Source organism: Podarcis vaucheri (assembly GCF_965113315.1).
Source record: "Podarcis vaucheri genome assembly, chromosome: 4".
NCBI classification, from domain to species: Eukaryota; Metazoa; Chordata; class Lepidosauria; order Squamata; family Lacertidae; genus Podarcis; species Podarcis vaucheri.
The window spans coordinates 44,175,856-44,196,826 of record NC_138762.1 but is presented as its reverse complement, the minus strand read 5'-3'; the positions used below and the strand labels follow the sequence as shown (position 1 = coordinate 44,196,826).

At 42.4% G+C, this 20,971-nt stretch overlaps 1 protein-coding gene across 2 annotated transcripts in view; it reads left to right on the top strand.

Annotated features, from left to right (window-relative positions):
• The window catches only part of HTR1F (5-hydroxytryptamine receptor 1F), a 104,095-nt gene extending 83,613 nt beyond the window's left edge, over window positions 1-20,482 (top strand). For both annotated transcript variants that reach the window (XM_082220785.1, XM_082220786.1), the window contains exons 2-3: window positions 10,534-10,687; window positions 14,739-20,482. In XM_082220785.1, the coding sequence (XP_082076911.1) occupies window positions 14,776-15,897 (1,122 nt within the window). In that variant the 5' untranslated portion in view covers window positions 10,534-10,687; window positions 14,739-14,775 and the 3' untranslated portion in view covers window positions 15,898-20,482. The remainder of the gene's footprint in view (window positions 1-10,533; window positions 10,688-14,738) is intronic.
• The last annotated feature ends 489 nt before the right edge of the window (window positions 20,483-20,971 follow it).

Sequence of the window (20,971 nt, the reverse complement as noted above, 5' to 3'; positions counted from 1 at the left end):
AATAAATTCATTATCAGGTATAGCAGAAGAAAAATGATGTGAATAAACAAGTTGAGTGGTTTCACTATTTCCCTTCGTCACTTCAGAAGTCTGAAAAATCAGGCAATAAATATCACTGAATTTCTGGAGTTGGCATGGTGGCTAATTGTAATAACACGTTTGACACTAAATGATAGCAGAATAAATGTTTCTGGAAATGAGGGTGCTTTAGTAATTCAGACAACACATCTGATCTTCACATGGAACAGCAAGCCCATTAATTTTATCTTTTTCAGCTGTATCTTCTAATAAAGTGAATCATTACCCAGACCTCTAGGGCTCAATTATTCCACTTCTTAGGCAGAGGAGGAAGAGGTGTCATCCGTATTACGCTGCCCATGGTTATTACGCCTTCACTGCAGTGTTTCCAAGGACACCAGGCAAAAGGTGGTGGCTCTGCCTATGCAATAGGCTAAGTCAAGATTTCCCAAGGAGTTTCAAGAGTTGGTTTCAAAAGCATTTGTACTACTCAGTTTGTACCAGTGAACAGAACAAGCCCATGTGACTGCCCTAACAATACAATCTCTGGCAAAGACCAGGGTGGCCACATATGCATGCCAGCTCCAAGGTGCCAAGGCAGTTTTGGGATCTCCCTTTTTTTTATTATTCTTTTGAGGGAGCTGGTCTCCCTCAATGTTCAGAGGGCAGTTGGCTCTGCTGCCTGGCTCCTCACAATGTCACACGCATGACATCAGGACGTCACTTTGACCCCCCTCAATCATCTTGAGAAGATGGCGCCTCTATACACCTCCCCAGAAAGAGGAAACACATCACCAAAAAATAGGGCCAAAGAGGACAAATTTCAATAAAACCTTCATACACTAATTTACTATGTAAGTATAAATACAGTGCATCTCACCATTGTGTGGTAGGCTGTTCCCATGTGAAAGGTGTGCCTGTTGAGGCTCTAGTAGTTGATGGGCAACTTCAAGGCCCCTGCTCTTACTTCTTATGGCTTTTTATCTTTAGAATGGATTCAGATCAGGCAGCCCTTTCAATAGAGGACTCCTTCAAACAGATGGCTGTCCGCTGTAAGCAAGGATTAAAGGCCAGCCTTGTGTAGACCGCTGCAGCAAAGGCAAAACTAATTTAGTTAACCACTTTCACAACAGAGAATGCATATGAAATAACGGGGAGGGTTGAGCAGCCATTTCTGTTTGCTGTACAGAACCCAGGAGGACAGCCTATAATGAATGGTGAACTTAATCAGCTGTAACGTTGTTATTGGAAGGAGGGTCTGCAGAGGACTATAAAGAATGCCCACTGACATGAATTCAGGAAAGGACAATGGAATGGATAAGCCAACTGCTAGGCAACTGAGAACTTGTGGCTCGCCAGAAGAAGACACAGCTCAAAAGCTGCAACCATCATTTTAAAACACTACAAAAATATGGTGGGGGAAGGCAAAACGCTGAACAGGAATGGGCAAGAGGCACTTTGAAAGTCTGAACCATTAAGACAAGACCATAATCCTGATTGAAAGAGATACAACATATACTGTAAGAGCACAGGGTAAAGATAAAGGTAAAGGGACCCCTGACCATTGGGTCCAGTAGCAGACGACTCTGGGGTTATGACGCTCATCTCACTCTATAGGCCGAGGGAGCCAGCGTTTGTCCACAGACAGCTTCCAGGTCATGTGATCAGCATGACTAAGCCGCTTCTGGCGAACCAGAGCAGCACATGGAAACGCCATTTACCTTCCAGCTGCAGTGGTACCTATGTATCTACCTGCACTTTGGCATGCTTTCGAACTGCTAGGTGGGCAGGAGCAGGGACCGAACAACGGGAGCTCACCCCGTCGAAGGAATTCAAACCCCCAACCTTCTGATCAGCAAGCCCTAGGCTCTGTGGTTTAGACCACAGCGCCACCCGCATCCCTAAAAGCATAGTGTACATAATGACAAATAGTGATTATAACAAGGCTCTAAGACTTTCGTCCCTCACATTTTTGCCCTTATCAACATCTTAAGTACACCCAGACAAGCTATTCATTGGTCTAGAATCTTTTCCCCATCTTTACTTCATACTGTGCTTTAAAGGCAGACAGTGTAAGCAGTTAACAACATGGCCCTCTGAAGAGGATTACGATATTGCAGTGGAGTGCCTACCTGTTGCACAGACACCCGATGCATCCACAGTCCCTGAGAGAGTCCTCCTGGTTGCACAGGTGTTGCAGAATTACTGCTGTGAAGAGTCATGCTCTAACCCCAGATTCCAGTATCTATATATATTTTTCCCAATCCACTTACATGTGCCGCTGATGTCTTCTGGCCTCACTGCTTACAAAGGAAGCACACAAAAGGCATCTCCTTTTGAAATATATGGGCAGAGATCTTGGGGGGGGTGGGGGAATTGAGAGGAAACACAGCTGAAGCACACCCAGATGTCCGATTTAGGCTGAAGTCCTCTACACACTTACATGGAAGTTAAGTACTCAGTGGGACTCACTTCTGAGTCAACACACTTAGGACTTCTCTATTAGAATAACAGATTCTCTGTTACAATTCTCTTTTTAAAGAGAAGCTTCCTCCTCCACACAAAATAAGTGCAGTCTTCATAGGAGACAGCTATGGCAGACATTTAGGTGATGACATGGTAAATACAAAGTGGAAGAAGGAACATGACATGATCTGAAAGATGCTGAGAACATAATGCAATCAAAATTCAAGCAGGTGTTTCCACCCCTACAACAAGATCATACCTGCAACTGACAAGGTCAAAAGCACCACGGCACACACAGTCTTTTTTTTTTTTTTAAAGGAGAACTGTGATCTGCATTGCAGGAATATGAGTCCCTTCCAACTGTACAGTTCTGTGATCACGTTGTTTGGGAATAAATCCCATTGAATTCAGGTGGGGACATAGCTCAAGAGTGGAGCACATCATGTTTAGCATAGACCAAGTCCCAGGACTCAGCTAGGTAAAGATAAAGGTACCCCTGCCCGTATGGGCCAGTTGTGTCCGACTCTAGGGTTGTGCGCTCATCTCACTTAAGAGGCCGGGAGCCAGCGCTGTCCGAAGACACTTCCGGGTCACGTGGCCAGCGTGACAAAGCTGCTCTGGCGAGCCAGCACCAGCGCAGCACATACAGCTGCAAATAAAATGTTTTAAGTGTGTTGTAAAGTGCATTATACAAACATGACACTAGATGGCAATGGTGAGCTATGGCAAATTCAATACATTTTTCTTTATTTTTTAATAATATTTTTTTATTAGGTTTCAATTACAATACTCCAATAAAAGCCTCATTATGTCAATAACAATTTATAATATAATTAGTAATGCCAATCTTTCAAATGCCAAATTATACAATTTATGTGCCCCCACGTGCTAGAGTTAATGGTTTGATGATTTACATAATTTCTGTGTTCCATAATCTTATAAGTTTCAATTACCCACCAGTCAGAAAAACAAACCCTTATACCACAGCTGCAATTCTAACAACTTCCATTCTCATTAACACATTAAATTATTTATAATCCTACAGGTGAACCATTCAAAGTATGTTTTTATTCTTCTTATTCTGTCCATAGTGTTTCTTCCTGACTTTGTACTGTATCGTGTCTATCTTTTGTCTGTTGTTGCTGTTCTCCATCATACCTTGGGTGGAGCTAATTTTCCATTGTTGTTTCTTAAGTTCTCCATTGCTCCTAAATTCAATATACATTTTTATATGTGTCTAGATTCCACCCTCCTACCTTCCAAGACAGTCCTGAACAAAATGTATTGTCAGTGCTCTGATTCAGTATACTACCCATAGACAGTAGTAGTAGTAGAAGTAGCAGATAAATTTTAGGATACATCCCTACCACATTGGGCCAGTGAGATAGTTTTCTAGGTAAGGCTGGTGATTATTTTTGGTGACAGGCTTGCTGTGAAGGGTAAATCAAGTTAACAAGGTGAGAACTCAAGATAATAATGTGATGGTGAACTTGGTTTACCCTTTGCTGTAAATCTGTTGGCGGCCATTAAAATCACCAAGAAACTTCTCACACGGGAGTACAGCTCAATATTTAGATCAGTCCTAAGTTGCCTCACCTATATCTGCCATTCTTGTCAAACCAGTCTACACACCTGATTTCATTAGTCGGGAAGAGGGGGTCTAAAGCCCCACCATGTTCATTTCCCCTCCCCCTAGGTCACCATATTCATATTCACAGACTGAAAGCCCAGGTAGCATGATGGCTTAGAGTGCCAGTCAAAGGTGCAAATCCCATTCTGTCATAAAGACCATGGGGTGACTTTGGGCTAATAACTCTCAAACTAACAATTCAGGGTTGGTGCGGGGATAAATGGGGAGGGGGACAGCACTTTGTACGCCTCATTGCAGTCCTGAGGGAAAGGCAAGGCATAAAATGTCGCTGGAAAACAGCAGCACTGGGCTTCTAGAATTTTACCTTTGCAAATGCATCCATTCTATAATAGATCACACAGACTTCAAGCAGCAATTCATTTTGCAGTAGAAAAGCAATATTCATTTTCATGTCTCCCCCTGCCCTCCAATGTATCTTCTGGTTGGAAGACAATGCTCGTTTTTTGAACTCCATAAGAAAATAATCAAATTGATGATGCATCCCTTATTTTGCACTGAAAATTCTGCACATAGGAGCTGTATTTATTTTTTTACCACAGTCTACAGAGAGAAATAAAAAGCACAGACACAATCCACAGTAAATTGTTAAAATCTTGCCTTGACCGAGTGCTTACAAATGAAGAAAGATTCTCGCAGTTTTGCATAATTTGTTGCACAATAATTGGCAATTCAAAACATTATCTGGAGTTGCTATGAATAATTGTTAAAATTTTTATATTGTTATTTATTGAATTTAAAGCTCTGCCTTTCCTCTAGACTGTGTAGCACTTTCAATGTGGTTCTGAGTTCTGTTTTCCATGTCTCAGTCCCATTTAAAATTGAATTAATTATCTTAGACAAGTAGATTGGCTTGAACCGGTGAAACTATAATTAAAAGTAGTCCTTCATTATTAATTCTGAACAACCAATTGACATTTTGAAGTCAGTCACCCTTGTGTAAGCGTTATGTCAAATGCCAGAAGGTTGTCAAAAGTTATTACGCAAGAGAAAGAAGCTTTTGTGACAGTCAGTTATTTTCATATCAGGAATGACAATTAGTGCAGCAGGTTGAAAAAGGCCTTGTTTGGTAATCAAAATGCCTGAAATTCGAGAGTTGGCGTATCTAAGAGTGAGCGTTTGTCAAGGTTCATCTGAAGATAAACACAGACTCTCCCCTCAGTCTATGTTTAAATAACTATTTTTAGCCCCCTCTTGCTGTCTTGAATGTTTTAAGGAGAATTTTGAGGAGGGACATGTCATATGAATAAAATGGCTTGGCTTAATGGCTCTCAACTAGTAGTTACTGGGGACCAACAACAGGAGGGAACTCTCACCCTCGTGTCCTCCTGTGGGCTTCTCAATCTGGTTGGTTGGTGTGGTAAAAAGGATGCTGAACTAGATGTTCCAACAAAATGATTCATTACGCTTCCCAGTTAAAGAAAAAAAGAAAAGATTGGCCTTAGACCTGACTATGCAAAGCATAAAATGATGCTCAAAATAATATGCCATGGGGCACAAATTTGCACTCTATGTACTTGTTAAACACAGCAAGGAGGAGGATCAGGACAAAACTTGAATTGGTTGGCTCTGCCTGTCAGTGGCTCTAGCTCCACCAGTTGTTGGGCTTCCTGCCTTCCACCCTACTAATCATAATGGACACCAGATACCACTGACCCATTCTAATGAACATACATGGGGAGGAGTCTGCCATTACAGTGATGCTCCCTCACAACAGAAGAGTGAGTGGAAGAATAGTCACAATCAAAACATTGATCATGTCACCTGGGGCCAATGAGAGTTGGAGTCCAACAACATCTGAAGGGCCACAGTTTCCCCTTCTCTGACACAGACCAAGGAATCAGCAGGGTGTGTAGACACAAAGCACGAGGAATGGAATTATCTTGGTTCACTTTTGATCCTTTTCTTTATCCCACATTCTTATACCTAATCCGAACTGATCTAGAATAGCTAGAGTAATTTCACATACCGATGCACACATCTCAGTCAGCATATTGAGACTACACAAGCTTTAAACAATAGAGCTTGGAAACAGAGTTAACAAATATGTGCTGACATATCCTTTTAACCTAAATAACGAAAGTTTGTGCTCTTGCTAATCAGCAATTGATGGTTTGGGTGTATTGATAGAATTAATGCTTTTAAAATGCCTATAGGAACACAGCAAACTATACCCCAGAATAAGAGTAAGCCAAGAGAAATATATTGAGCCATTTAAAAATGAAGTTAGGGATAAACAAAAAGTACAAAACAATTATGGAAAAAAGCATCATCTGTGATCATTTTAAAAAGTTGGTCCTATTACTTTAGAAGACATATGTGATTGTATAATCAATCTGAGTGCCTCATAATGCTCAGACAAGAAAAGGTGGATGGGACTGACTTGAAATGTTAATTTTTGGCATTGTCTCAAAACAGCAAGTATAAACAAGAAACCTTCAGTTTTTTATTTTGTACAGAATATCATCTGCAGGCAAACACCTGCATACCATCATTTGCTTCTGATTCAGTGAAACACTTATGAGAGCAGCTTTATTTCAGTAAAACTATCCTGGGGAGAAAACAGCACAAATAAAATGTCTTTCAGTCGATGCAGTTTGCTCATTCTGAAGTGGAAAATGCAGGGATTCACAGAGTCTGCATTTTTTTATATGCCACTTGCTAAATTACTGTCAAAAAAGTAAAGGAGTTCAATTTTCTGCCACTTGAATTGCTTAAACTGCCTTATTTTTCAAAAGTTCAGACAGAAACATTTTTTTTCTTTCTCACATTTGTAAAGCACAAAAGAAAAAGCTGAAGGGATCTTAGACACAGATCTCTCCCCTCCACTCCCTCCCCACCAGACTCCATTACATTCTTCTGAGTATTGAAGGATGTTGTACTTGTAGAATAGGTAGTATATGAGCACAGCTTCCTCTTGACATCCAGCTGCACACAGAAAGCAAGAGCCCATCCGCAGTAGTATTGTGGCAGGGCTTTGAGACAGAAGTCCAGGACCCCATCCTACAGAATGGGCAAGAGGACCCTTAAACACAGCAGGGGTTGCTTATCCCATTTTGAAGTAAGTGAAGTAATACACATCACCATGTAAAATCAGGTCATCCAGTAAAGTCAATTAAGTCCAGAGCTGGATTTTTAATATATATATATATATATATATATATATATATATATATATATATGCAGGTTTTGGTGTCTTCGGGTGTCTTCCCGTGTAAGAGTCGGGGTGTCTGGGCGACGTTTCGACGAGGTCTCACTCGTCATCTTCAGGCTGGTGCTTTCGGCTTCTTGTTACTGGAACAGAGCAGAATCTGGTGTTTGAGTTCCTATAAATACTGTTGAGGGGTGTGGTGTATAGCCTCCAACGTTCTGGGCAGAGAGGAAGTTCCTAGATTAGTGTGCCTTTTCTTCTTTTGTTCCTTAATTACTTGAGGGATATCTTGAGTGATATCATGAGTGATATTCTGAATACCACTGGGTGGGTCATTAAGTGTAGATTAGTTGCTAAAGCTTTCGTGTCTTGACCTCTTGAGCTTGTGAAGAGTTTTTCTGAGAAGATGGCTGTGCTGCATTTAGTTGTGCTCTGGCTTGGCTTCGTGTATAGGGGCGAGCTGTGATTTTGTGCCTTGTGCCAGCCAGATCTGTGTAGGGATTGCAGGGGGGTGCAGCATCCGGAGGTGCCACTATAGTTTGGCTACTGGATGGAGTCTGTAATATGTCTGTGGAGAGGGTCTGGCCCTCCCCACAAAAACCGACACCAGAACCAGAGGCACACAGAACGCCGTCACCAATCAACCACACCAGACCCAAACCCAGACCCTCTCCACAGACATATTACAGACTCCATCCAGTAGCCAAACTATAGTGGCACCTCCGGATGCTGCACCCCCCTGCAATCCCTACACAGATCTGGCTGGCACAAGGCACAAAATCACAGCTCGCCCCTATACACGAAGCCAAGCCAGAGCACAACTAAATGCAGCACAGCCATCTTCTCAGAAAAACTCTTCACAAGCTCAAGAGGTCAAGACACGAAAGCTTTAGCAACTAATCTACACTTAATGACCCACCCAGTGGTATTCAGAATATCACTCATGATATCACTCAAGATATCCCTCAAGTAATTAAGGAACAAAAGAAGAAAAGGCACACTAATCTAGGAACTTCCTCTCTGCCCAGAACGTTGGAGGCTATACACCACACCCCTCAACAGTATTTATAGGAACTCAAACACCAGATTCTGCTCTGTTCCAGTAACAAGAAGCCGAAAGCACCAGCCTGAAGATGACGAGTGAGACCTCGTCGAAACGTCGCCCAGACACCCCGACTCTTACACGGGAAGACACCCGAAGACACCAAAACCTGCATTCCTGTACCCGTGAAAATCTACGAAAGCATATATATATATATATATATATATATATATATATGCAGGTTTTGGTGTCTTCGGGTGTCTTCCCGTGTAAGAGTCGGGGTGTCTGGGCGACGTTTCGACGAGGTCTCACTCGTCATCTTCAAGCTGGTGCTTTCGGCTTCTTGTTACTGGAACAGAGCAGAATCTGGTGTTTGAGTTCCTATAAATACTGTTGAGGGGTGTGGTGTATAGCCTCCAACATTCTGGGCAGAGAGGAAGTTCCTAGATCTAGGAACTTCCTCTCTGCCCAGAATGTTGGAGGCTATACACCACACCCCTCAACAGTATTTATAGGAACTCAAACACCAGATTCTGCTCTGTTCCAGTAACAAGAAGCCGAAAGCACCAGCTTGAAGATGACGAGTGAGACCTCGTCGAAACGTCGCCCAGACACCCCGACTCTTACACGGGAAGACACCCGAAGACACCAAAACCTGCATTCCTGTACCCGTGAAAATCTACGAAAGCAAATATATATATATATATATATATATATATATATATATATGCAGGTTTTGGTGTCTTCGGGTGTCTTCCCGTGTAAGAGTCGGGGTGTCTGTGCGACGTTTCGACGAGGTCTCACTCGTCATCTTCGGGCTGGTGCTTTCGGCTTCTTGTTACTGGAACAGAGCAGAGTCTGGTGTTTGAGTTCCTATAAATACTGTTGAGGGGTGTGGTGTATAGCCTCCAACGTTCTGGGCAGAGAGGAAGTTCCAGAACGTTGGAGGCTATACACCACACCCCTCAACAGTATTTATAGGAACTCAAACACCAGACTCTGCTCTGTTCCAGTAACAAGAAGCCGAAAGCACCAGCCTGAAGATGACGAGTGAGACCTCGTCGAAACGTCGCACAGACACCCCGACTCTTACACGGGAAGACACCCGAAGACACCAAAACCTGCATTCCTGTACCCGTGAAAATCTACGAAAGCATATATATATATATATACACACACACACACACACACACACACACAAGTGCAAGGAGAATTCCCCACCCTAGTCCTCATGGATTCCCACCAGTAACCCCAAAATCACACACACACCAGTCCTGCCCTTTCGATTCTGCTTAGCCCCTGTTTGCATTTGTGGAAAACAAGATACAAATTTAGATGCTGTTTGGATTTTCCTCTAGCGTAGACCCTGTGATTTAGAATGAGTTACCAGCAAAATCTCTGGCTATGCAACCAATATGGTTTAATTAGGCTTGTTACTTTAAGGAAATTCAAGGCTTTAGGCCCTTTTGTGCAGAATATGGTGGCCAGGAGGAAAGGCTTTAAAGTCCTGAGAAGCCAAATCAGAATCATTCCTCAGTTTCTGAGCATGCCCACATATGTTTCTTTGGAGAGCCACCTATTAAGCTGCAGAGCCACAGTCTGCTAAAAAATTAGGCAGCTCCCTTGCCTCTCCGAACAAGTAGCTTCCCTCACCCCTTTTTATTAATATTGATTTGACCAGTGAGGGAACTTTTTAGGAGAGTGCTGAGCAGCATTGTTGGAAAAAGCTAGTCACTACTTTATTTTATTTTTAAGTTATGTTATTTATATTGCATTTTGTGAATAGAGCATTGAGGAAGAGGCCAGGAATGACCAGGTCTCCTTTTTTAAACATGGGAGAGTGCAGCCCAGAGACCTTTAAAAAAAAATCTCCTTTAGATCCAAGATGTGTGCAGCCCTGAGATAACATTGGCAAAAAGGGGCATTCTGCACATGTTCATGCATTTTATTTTCTCAGCCTGGTTGGTCCTCAGGCTTCAGCACACTATTGCTTGCATATTGGCAATAGTCTCCTCTTTCAGTCCTCTAGACCAGCCCACCAGAGGGCAGAGTGTTGATCTGGAGTCATAATTTAAAATTCATTTGCCATAGACTCTTTGTATGGTATTGCTGTTGCCTAAAATGGTGTGGTGCACTGAGAAAAATATGAGGAGACCCAGGATTCTTATAGATGTTGCCCTAAGAACTCTTTTCTCCTTTTTGTTACAGAATGGCAAATAAGAAGCAATCACAAGCCTTCCAAAATAGAGGCTGGCTGGACATGGAGAAAACTCAAAGCAAACCATCACCTTAAGACTGGAACTGGATTGTATTGCATAGACTTTTTTGACGTGTACCTTGATGTATGGAGCTTCAGGAAAAGGTTTGATCTCTAACCTTTGTTTAATAAAGCTGTGTTTGTCAGTCTTTGTGAGAGTAACTTGATTGTTATCTCTCTGAAACTGTGGTCATTCCTTCCATTTGCAGAGAGCAAGAAGCAGGGCCCTGTGGGTAGGCAAGTGTAGGCTGAGCAACATTGTTGGAAAAAGCTAGTCACTCTTCTATTTTATGTTTTAGTTATGTTAGTTATAATGCATTTTGTGAATGGTGCATTGAGGAGGGTAGAAAAGAGTGGTAAGATGGTGAGAGTGTCAGGAGCTCGTCCTACACTCAAGTAGGACCCTGGTAGAGACACATGCCCGAATGGCATGTTCTCTCCCTCCTGGCCAATCGTTCGGGAGCTTCAAAAGCTTTCTTCTGCCAGAACATCACAGCGACCAATGCCAACAGACACCGGCACACTTAGGGATCCGCAGCGTCTGCGTAGTTTGCGTAACAGAACCCCAGCAACTCAGCATTTTGGCTAATCTACTTGATTTACATATAAACACACATGGAGCACTGCAACATGGCTCCCCCTCTCTCTAGCATCAGACAGCAAAGAGAAAGAACAAAAGGCAACCGTCCCACTTCACGGAACACAGTAACACAACATCCTGTCTCTGTCACTTCCCACTCTGTGGAGTCAAAACATATACCGTCATGCGAAAGACAACAATCCCATGACTGCAATTATGGAGCAGGAATTCTAACAGAGAGCAGATGACAGGAAGTGGCAGATAGAAATAAGAAACAGGTCTAGCCTAAAGATGAATGAATCTGTCAACTTCAGTTTCTTATTTCTTTTCCGTCTTAAGTTGACTTTGCCACATTCCCGCATCAGTTGGCAATATTATTCTTTTTTTACTTTCTCATGAAAATTCACCAGCACTTTTAAGTATGCAATTTTACTTAATGTGCACCTTTTCCCCCAAGCAGTTTCCCAGTTTTTACACTAATATATGTGCTCTCTCAGTGTGGCAGGAGCCTTCAGAATCCTGTCTCTGCACAATAGCAGCCTGATTTGCACCTAAACATTTTATGGATCAGCAAATAGAGAGGGGAAATAAATGCCCCAAAGAGCTCCTTAGACACACTGCACATCACACGTTGCCAAAAGCATACAGATCACTCTGTGCGTGCAGCCACTTCAAAAAGTGGCTGGAGACTCTGAACGCTGACACTGAATTGCCAATGGACTGCTAAGATTTCTTTACCCAGTTTGAGAGCTATCCAGAACTATTAACTGAAATGAGATGGGATTACGCCCACAGTCTCTGTGAACCCAAGTACGGTGCTTGTTTATCACAACACTTGACTGGCCGGCCAAGTCAGGCTGTGGGGTTACAGCTTTTCTCTCTCTGCCCCCCCCTTCCCAATTCTTAGTAGATTGACATATGTTTGGTTGATAACTGCATGCGGCTTTATAGTTATTTTTGGTGCATATACCCAGAAGGCCATCGCTGGCACAGTTCTGCAAAGCTACGAGGGTAAATATTCCAGTGAGATGCCGTTCAGTTGTGTGATCTAAATTAGTTTCATTGTGCTTATCTACAGATGAGGTTGCCCTTTAGCTGATACAAATCCAAGAAACTGCAGTACAGCTCCAGTCCACGGATTTAGTTTATGAAAGAAGAAAGAACTATGCATGTTATTGGAAGGCTTTTGTATTAAATCTCAAAGTTTTCCAAATAATGCTTATTAAATCAGGCTAGATCCTGATCTGCCCCATCCCTTGTGGGCCATGATTGACAGATGGCCAGCGCATTGGTTCTGTATGGAGGCAGCTCAGCTAGCAAAGCCCAGGGGAAAAAATATGTCAAATTTTCCTTGAATATTTGTAAAAAGTCAAAATATTGCAAAGAGATAGATACAGAGTAGTTCTCACTGCATAAATTGCCCACCTTATAATATTTTTCCAACTGTCTAGTATGGGATCTGTAGGTCACTAACCCTGGCATTTTCACTACATCATCACCACAGCAAGAGGCAGTAGCATACAGAGCTATGGACATAAAGCTCCTTTCATATTTAACTGGGAGGGAAACCACAGCAGTCCTTCAGTTTGCAAAACAACAGCACTGACAGAGCAAAGTGGGATGATTAGAAAACATTAAGAAGATAAAAAAGAGTCCTGTTAGATTAGAATACAGGTCCATCACCTGGCCTACCTTGTATCTGATGAGTAGCCAGCCATTTCCCTCTGAAGGCAAACCCCTCACCCTGTTACTCATCTTCAGTATCTGCTTACAGAGTGATCTTGCCTCTGAACACAGAGGCCCAATTTCTCTGTCATCGGTAATTCCTGCTGATAAACCTCCCCCCCCCCCAATATGTTGAAATCCATTTTTCAGTAAAGGCACATCCAGGTAGGTATATTCCTTTTAAAAAAAAATTAAAAATCATAGCATTTTTGTAGAGCAAACTGAATGAGGCATTGCTTAAGCAAAAGCAGCCAAATGTTTAGCTGAATCAATTAATGAGCACATTTCACATGTCAAAAAGCTGTGCTGTGTGAACAATCTCCTGTGCATTAACCCCTTTTTGTGAAAGATGAAAAACACACCAAGTGAAAGTAGTCAGGGATGCAAGCACTAATCCCACTATTTTCTTGGTTATTTGCTGGTTATCTTCCCCCTGCTCCCTTAACTTAAATAGGGATTCTGCTATGTGGTTGTTGTTGTTTTAATTGGCGTCAGTGCAATTAGAAAGCGTAGCAGTTTCTATACCTTTAGTTTTGACTCGTTTTTCCAAAGGACTGAGTCCAAGAAAGAAAACCTGCTACTGAAAAGCAGGAAGAACAGAAAAGAGGAAAGTAATTATTTATAGAGTGACCTGGGGTTTTCTCATTACTGACTCTTTCTTAAAAGAGAAAGAAGCAACAACAGCCTTGAACTCTTCCTAGTCTATTTTTTTTTGGGGGGGGGAGAATAGGACAGAAATGACTAGACATGCTTTCCACCTTGCTAGTGCAGAAAATCTACCATGTCATGCTTCACTTCTGATTGATCCAATCTCTTCTAGTGTAGGCAGATATGCTTCTGTTGTCCACAGAAAAAAATACTTTTCAAAGCATATATTTTTTGAAGTGTCAGCTACAGAGCTCACATCTTTTATATTACTCACTCTGGCACATGACTTTTTATATATAATCCAGTACTGTAGTCGTTACTTATCCCTGCTATAAAATTGTGGCTACTAGAGTAGTGAAGTATAGTTTGTCAAAGGTGCGGCGAAATAGAGCTCCGTGAGGGACAAACTGCAGATTCCTTTTGTGGTGGGGTTGCTTTAAATGTATACTGCACATGTAGCACAAAAATATAGTTTTTCTCAGTCTTGAACCATTTGTGGTCACCTCAACATGCTGCTATCAATCTAGATGTCATCCAAAAGGATTGGTATGATTAGCTGAAATCCTCCCTTTGATTAGGTTATCCACGTCTTTTCATCCTTGCACACGCCCCAAATAAATGAAGAAGGAAGTGGTGACTGCAGTAAGGATTTAGGAAGCCATATGGGATTGGTTAGGGATGTGGGTGGCGCTGTGGGTTAAACCACAGAGCCTAGGACTTGCTGATCAGAAGGTCAGCGGTTCGAATCCCCACGACGGGGTGAGCTCCCGTTGCTCGGTCCCTGCTCCTGCAAACCTAGCAGTTCAAAAGCACGTCAAAGTGCAAGTAGATAAATAGGCACCACTCCAGTGGGAAGGTAAACGGCATTTCTGTGCGCTGCTCTGGTTCGCCAAAAGCAGCTTAGTCATGCTGGCCACATGACCTGGACGCTGTATGCCGGCTCCCTCGACCAATAAAGCGAGATGAGTGCCACAACCCCAGAGTCGGTCACGACTAGACCTAATGGTCAGGGGTCCCTTTACCTTTACCTTTATGGGATTGGTTATTCCAATCAATTTTCTCATTTCTACGACTGGGACAAAAACATGTGGCATGGAAAATACTACAGGGAAAAGTAAGGGAGAATATTGAAATCTGTTGTGTATTGTGAGATTTCTGGGATATCAAGTTGCTGTTTCCTAAACTGTTTTTACTTCTCTACAGGTATATTTGTTAGATAAAAATCGCCTGGAAGGCAATCATGGATTTCCTGAACTTTACTGAACAAAATTATACATTGGAACAAAATGACACATCAGAAAAACTACTTAAGAAAGTAACACCGAAGATTCTGGTTTCTCTTACACTTTCTGTGCTAGCAGTGATGACAACTATCATCAACTCTCTAGTGATGACTGCCATAATTGTGACCCGAAAGCTCCACCACCCTGCCAATTATTTAATTTGCTCCTTGGCAGTCACTGATTTTCTGGTTGCCATCCTAGTCATGCCCTTCAGCATCGTCTACATTGTCAAAGAGACCTGGATCATGGGCCAGGTGATGTGCGACCTTTGGCTCAGCGTTGACATTACCTGCTGCACCTGTTCCATCTTGCATCTCTCAGCCATCGCTTTGGATCGCTACCGAGCAATCACAGATGCTGTGGAGTATGCCAGGAAGCGAACCCCTAAGCGGGCAGGCATCATGATTGCCGTCATGTGGGTCATTTCTGTCTTCATTTCAATGCCACCGTTGTTTTGGCGGCACCAGGCTGCCAGCAGAGATGACGAGTGCATCATTAAGCACGACCATATCGTTTTTACCATCTACTCCACGTTTGGAGCCTTTTATATCCCGCTGGCATTGATTCTGATCCTTTACTACAAAATATACAAGGCAGCTAAGACTTTTCACAGGAGGAGCGTGAGTCGTGTTCTCAAAGAGGAGGCGAATGGACAGGGTCTCCTGGAAGGAGCTGAGAAAAGCTGCCAGCCAGCTTCCTCAGCATCATGCACAAAAGGGAAAGCATCTAATCGTTCAGGAGATTTGGACAGAATGCATATCTCCCTGCGAAGCCCCAATTCTGAGTCCAAGAATGAAAAGGGATGGAAGAGACAACGGATTTCTACCACGAGAGAGAGAAAGGCAGCAACTACCCTTGGCTTAATTTTGGGTGCCTTTGTGATCTGCTGGCTCCCCTTCTTTGTGAAGGAGGTGGTTGTTAATACCTGTGAAAGATGTCAGATTTCTGAAGAAATGAATAATTTTCTGACATGGTTGGGATATATTAATTCTCTTGTTAACCCCCTGATTTACACAATCTTTAATGAAGATTTCAAGAAGGCATTCCAGAAACTTATCCAATGCAAGACGTCTCTGTGAAAAGAAAAAGTACTCTGTGGCCGACTGGTTTTTTTTGTGGGGGGAATGGATTCGCAGTTCTGCTCATGGTAGTAGAATTGTGCCACACTGTGTTGGAGATTTCATTAGAATCTAGAGGGTTCCAGTGGGCATCCAGAAAATTTCAGGGATATGGTAGGCTGCAAAAAGAGCTCCAGCACCAATAGGTGCCGTGACCACAGCAGTCCTAGAAGTCTAAGCCCAGCCCTGTAATCTCCCATGTCTTCTCAGTATGAGAGAACCAAGATGGATTTGGCAGATGTTAGGTGGAAATCTGGGCACACAGAAAGAGAGAGTGAAATCCAGGTCCACCAACCTTTTTCTGGAGTACATCTCTAATATTTACATATACATGATTTCTAATAACACTAGCTCTGTTCAAGGAAAGCATTGAAACACCTACATATTGACTATCTCTGTTTTGTATCATTACCATCTCACAGTGAATGTTGTCCACACACTAAGATGTAACCTTTGGTCATATTTATTGGAAAGAAGCTAACTACATGCATAGACCTATTCAGATAGGAACACTTAACTTTTACGTGAATTGATCATCACATTGTATACTTGGGGCTCATCCAAAAAGTAGCTTTGTGCGCTCCTGATTGCATGCTGTAACATGCAGCTGGGAGTACAGGAAATATCCCAAGGAAAGGTCAGCGTCACTTGAAACTAAGATGATGCACAAGTCATTTCCAATGCAGTTACTCACTAATCTAGTGACTCCTTTGGATATTAAAACCTGAAGCTGTTTTACAAAACAAATTCATCTTTCATCTATTAAAAATGGAAGGATTTAGCTTATAAAATACATAATGAAAATGGAAAACAGACTTTTTAATTCAGGGTACGACCATTCCACTTCCATACGTGTCAGCAACTGAAGTGAAGCTTCTCTCATTAAGGAAGTGTGTTCTCTGAGTTATGTAAGAAACCATTCAGCCTGGATTATCTCAAATGGAAGTGATGTATTGAACCCAACTCATAACATGATTTCTTCCCTCTAAGGTACCACTGAACTTCCAAGACTTGTGTGGGTTGTTTCCCTTACCACAAGGACTCCAGGGACATGGTCAATTCACATCTTCTCCCTCTCCCAGGGTTGATTCTCATAATGAAGCCAAAACAGTGCCATGTTGTATCTTGGGGGTGGGCTTTCAGTGTGTACCAAAGAGGTCAAATCAGTGCTGCACTACTCAGCTTGTCATAGTCTGACTGAAATATGACCTTGCGATGCCAGACTATTACCATTATACTTTAAATTATTATACTCTCCATTTCTTAACTGAGTCTGCCATCCTGCATATTTATTTAAAATAGCAACCAGACATTCCAGAAAGAAGCAAAACAGCAGATAAAGCAAGGGTACAGTGATAAATTCCCAAAAGTGTTAGCTAAAATTCAACAGAAAAGGAACCAACAAAATAATGATACGATGGACAGAGAGGGACTTGCCTCAAAGTAAAGAAAATAAGTAAGCATAGGATTCAACCACTAAATCTGAAAATATTAACAAAATACAACACAGTAATGGCACTCCCTAAGGCAGGCATTGAATTAAATAAACCATTAAGAATTCTGTTGGAATAAAAAGCTTCAAAAGGCATATAAAGGTCAGATTGTGACAAGTTTCTTCAAGGAAAAAACTTCATAAGCATTTACTGCAACTTTGACTGGAAGTTCACCACAACCCCCTAGAAACTACATCAACTCACATATGCATACAAAATGATCTGGCCCACAGAATTAATTGTCTAAAGCAGCTTTGAAGGATGGCAAGACTATCTTCAGATAGAACCCTTTGAATTCTTTCCCCAAGACATAAAATGCTTTGCAGAGCCTGTTTTCGCAAACTAGAAGCAAAAGCCATTTGAGAACCTTCTAGTAAGGGCCAAAGTTGAGTGCTCTGCTCAATGAGAAGTTTTTTTCGTTGTCTTGTTAGTCTATGACATTTTCCTATTTGAGGTGAATTATCAATTATTTATTTATTTATTTTTATTCATAAAACTTAACTGCCACGAACAGAGACTGAACCTTTGACGACTGCAGTCGGGGTATCACTCAAAGGACCTGGTGCACAAGCCCACAACACAAATCTTCATAAATGCATGGAGTGCTCTGGATAAATGCAATTGGCAGGTAGCTGAGGTCCCACCAGTCCTCCATTTTGCAGCACACCCATAAGTAAAAGGGTTAAAGAGGATTAGGGCAGGAGATCTGGAATCTTACATAGAAAATCTGGGGTTCAGCCCCATTGTCCAACCCATAAAAACACTCCTGATTGCAAGGCACTACACTCTTGTGCATCAGTTCTAACTGCTGCATTATTTTTGAGAAACTGCCAGGAAAGACACTCTGCATTTTTTAATAAGCTCCACAACAACCTGTTTTAAATTCCTCATGAGTTGGAGGAATAACTTTTGCAGTAGGGATCCTGCTGTACACATGTAGGCTACTGTGTGATTCAGAACCCTGGAAAATCAGGAAGAGCAATGGGGACAAGATAACACATTAGTTCTTGCTCTTCATCATCATGTGGGAGATTTAGGAATACAGTGGTACCTCAGGTTACATACGCTTCAGGTTACATACGCTTCAGGTTAAAGACTCCGCTAACCCAGAAATAGCGCTTCAGGTTAAGAACTTTGCTTCAGGATGAGAACAGAAATCGGGCTCCGGCAGCACGGCAGCAGCAGGAGGCCCCATTAGCTAAAGTGGTGCTTCAGGTTAAGAACAGTTTCAGGTTAAGAACGGACCTCCAGAACGAATTAAGTACTTAACCTGAGGTACCACTGTACCTGAATAAGCATTCTAGGTACATACCAACCTGGAAAGTATGGATATCCCACACACCATTTCTCTCTCCTGCAGACATCCATCTATGCTGCTTCATTCCTGGACAGGTATCATTGAGCCTACTGAGGTCTGGAGGCTTCTCCATGCTTACGTACCTTTTGCCCCATGCTTTTCAGGCACAACTCTGTGATTTAAAGCTCTATGAGCACTCTTTTTGCACCCCAGTGCATTTCCTGTGAAAATCCACTCTTTAAAGCTGAAGACCAACCAATGCCCATTCAGGTTTTCAGTGGATTGCCACTTGCTCAGATTTGGTGACAAAGAGCAGGTTTCCTCAGGGAAAGCTCCGGGGCAATAAAAGAGTGGTTGTACGCGTAACTTTAAAGTGTGGATCTGTACTTGGAAAGCATAAGTGTAGATAAGTCCTGGGACTTACAATGGCACTCTTTTACCAGTCCTTTAGGATGATCACCACCACCAACACACACTTAAGAAACATGGCAAGTGTTTGCAAATACAACTCCCCTTGCACTTCCATGTAGCATTGCGACCTGGGTCATGCTCTAACTTTGCAAGTTAAGCCATCTCCCATTAAAAAAAAAGATGCTGTCTTTAGCTGCCTATCATTATGCAGTTCTGCATCTTACAACCAGTGGCATTGGGACCTGTTGAAGCAATGCCTACAAAAGACATAATTTAATGTGCCAGCTGTAAGATCTGATGGATGACACCAACATGCCGCACTACATTAATGTGACATTACTGTGGCCTGCTTGGCATTTCACATGCCCAGAATATTCAGAGAAAGAAATCAAATACTGCAACCAAAGGAAAAACACTTCAAATTACACTCCCTGAACGGCTTCATTTAGATTTTTGTAAAATAATCACTCTCGGGGACATTCAGCATCACAGAGTCAGATTCTGCAAAAGCAACTCTTGAGTTTACAAACTCTTGTTTGTGTATAACTCATTAGAGTCTACCACCTGGGGAAAATATGTGATTCACTCACTGAGGCTTGACTGAGGTCATACTGGAGAGTAACACAACCAGGTAGAATGGGTCGCTTTCATGACCATCTTAGTTATCTACTCTCTTTCTCATGAAGTGTATTTCTGGGATCCATATATCATTTGATTTTGATTGTCCAGAGCAAAGCTACGTTCAAACCATATTAGGGGAAAGCACTGCAATTTTGTTGTATGTAAATATATGTCCAGTGCTAAGTTAAGTCCAAACACTTTGCTAGAACTGCAGCAACTGCCTCTTCTGATGCAGCAGTTGCCGCCCTAGTTCCAATCTATTAAGGTACAAGTCAGGCGGGAGCGGGTGGGATGGAATCGGCTGGCGCTTCACTAATTCCATACTCCAAATAGTGTCATAAATCTGCTTTTGCAAAAGGACAATAGCCACAGAAAAGGACCTCGGCGTAAACTGTCAACCGAAGGACTTCTTACATCTGTGCGGCACTATCCTTAAGCCACTTTGTCCAAATTGGATGTTCTGATGTGGGACTTGGAGCCGGGAGCTTCTTAACTTGCGAGTCACAGTGCTGACAATTGATTTATATGGTCCATTTCATAGTGGTTGCCGAGTGCAGAAGAATTATATTGCCATTATTTGTAAGACCTCACGGAGCAGAACAAAGGCAGGGGGGAAGGTGTCGCTGTTAGGAAAGAAGTTATTGCAGCTATCACGTTTGCCTGCAGTGTCTCCGGTTCGGGAAATGGATCAATATGTAGATAATAAAGAAGAAAATACCTGTTACATTGTGCAGTCGGTGCTTACATGTAATACTTGGCAAATATAGCAGTTGCTGCTGCAGCTAGGAGTCAAAGGTGGGCTCTTTCTACCCTTTAGGCTGGTTCCAACTGGAGCATTCAAGATACCAACAATTGCAGGATGTAGCTAAGCAGCTTTTTCAAATATCGCCACTTGTAGGTCAGTATTTAGTCGCCAATACTCTCATGCCACATGAGACTCTTTTACCACTTCCAATAACTGTATTGGGTCACAATATGCCATTATGGCTATCTAAAAAAAGCCAGAGGCCTAGGCAATGGAGATAAGGTGTCTAAAGTCCTCCATCCTGGCTCAGCCAGGGTTCAGCCAGCTGAGCTGAGGCCAGGTAAGTCCTGGAAAATGAATGTTCCGGGGGAGTGGTGGGACAGGGAGAGCCTTACCCCTATTCCAGTCCCTATTCAGCTCGGTGACATGACAAAAACTCTTTATTTTGAAAGGCTTGTTTTCCCTCTG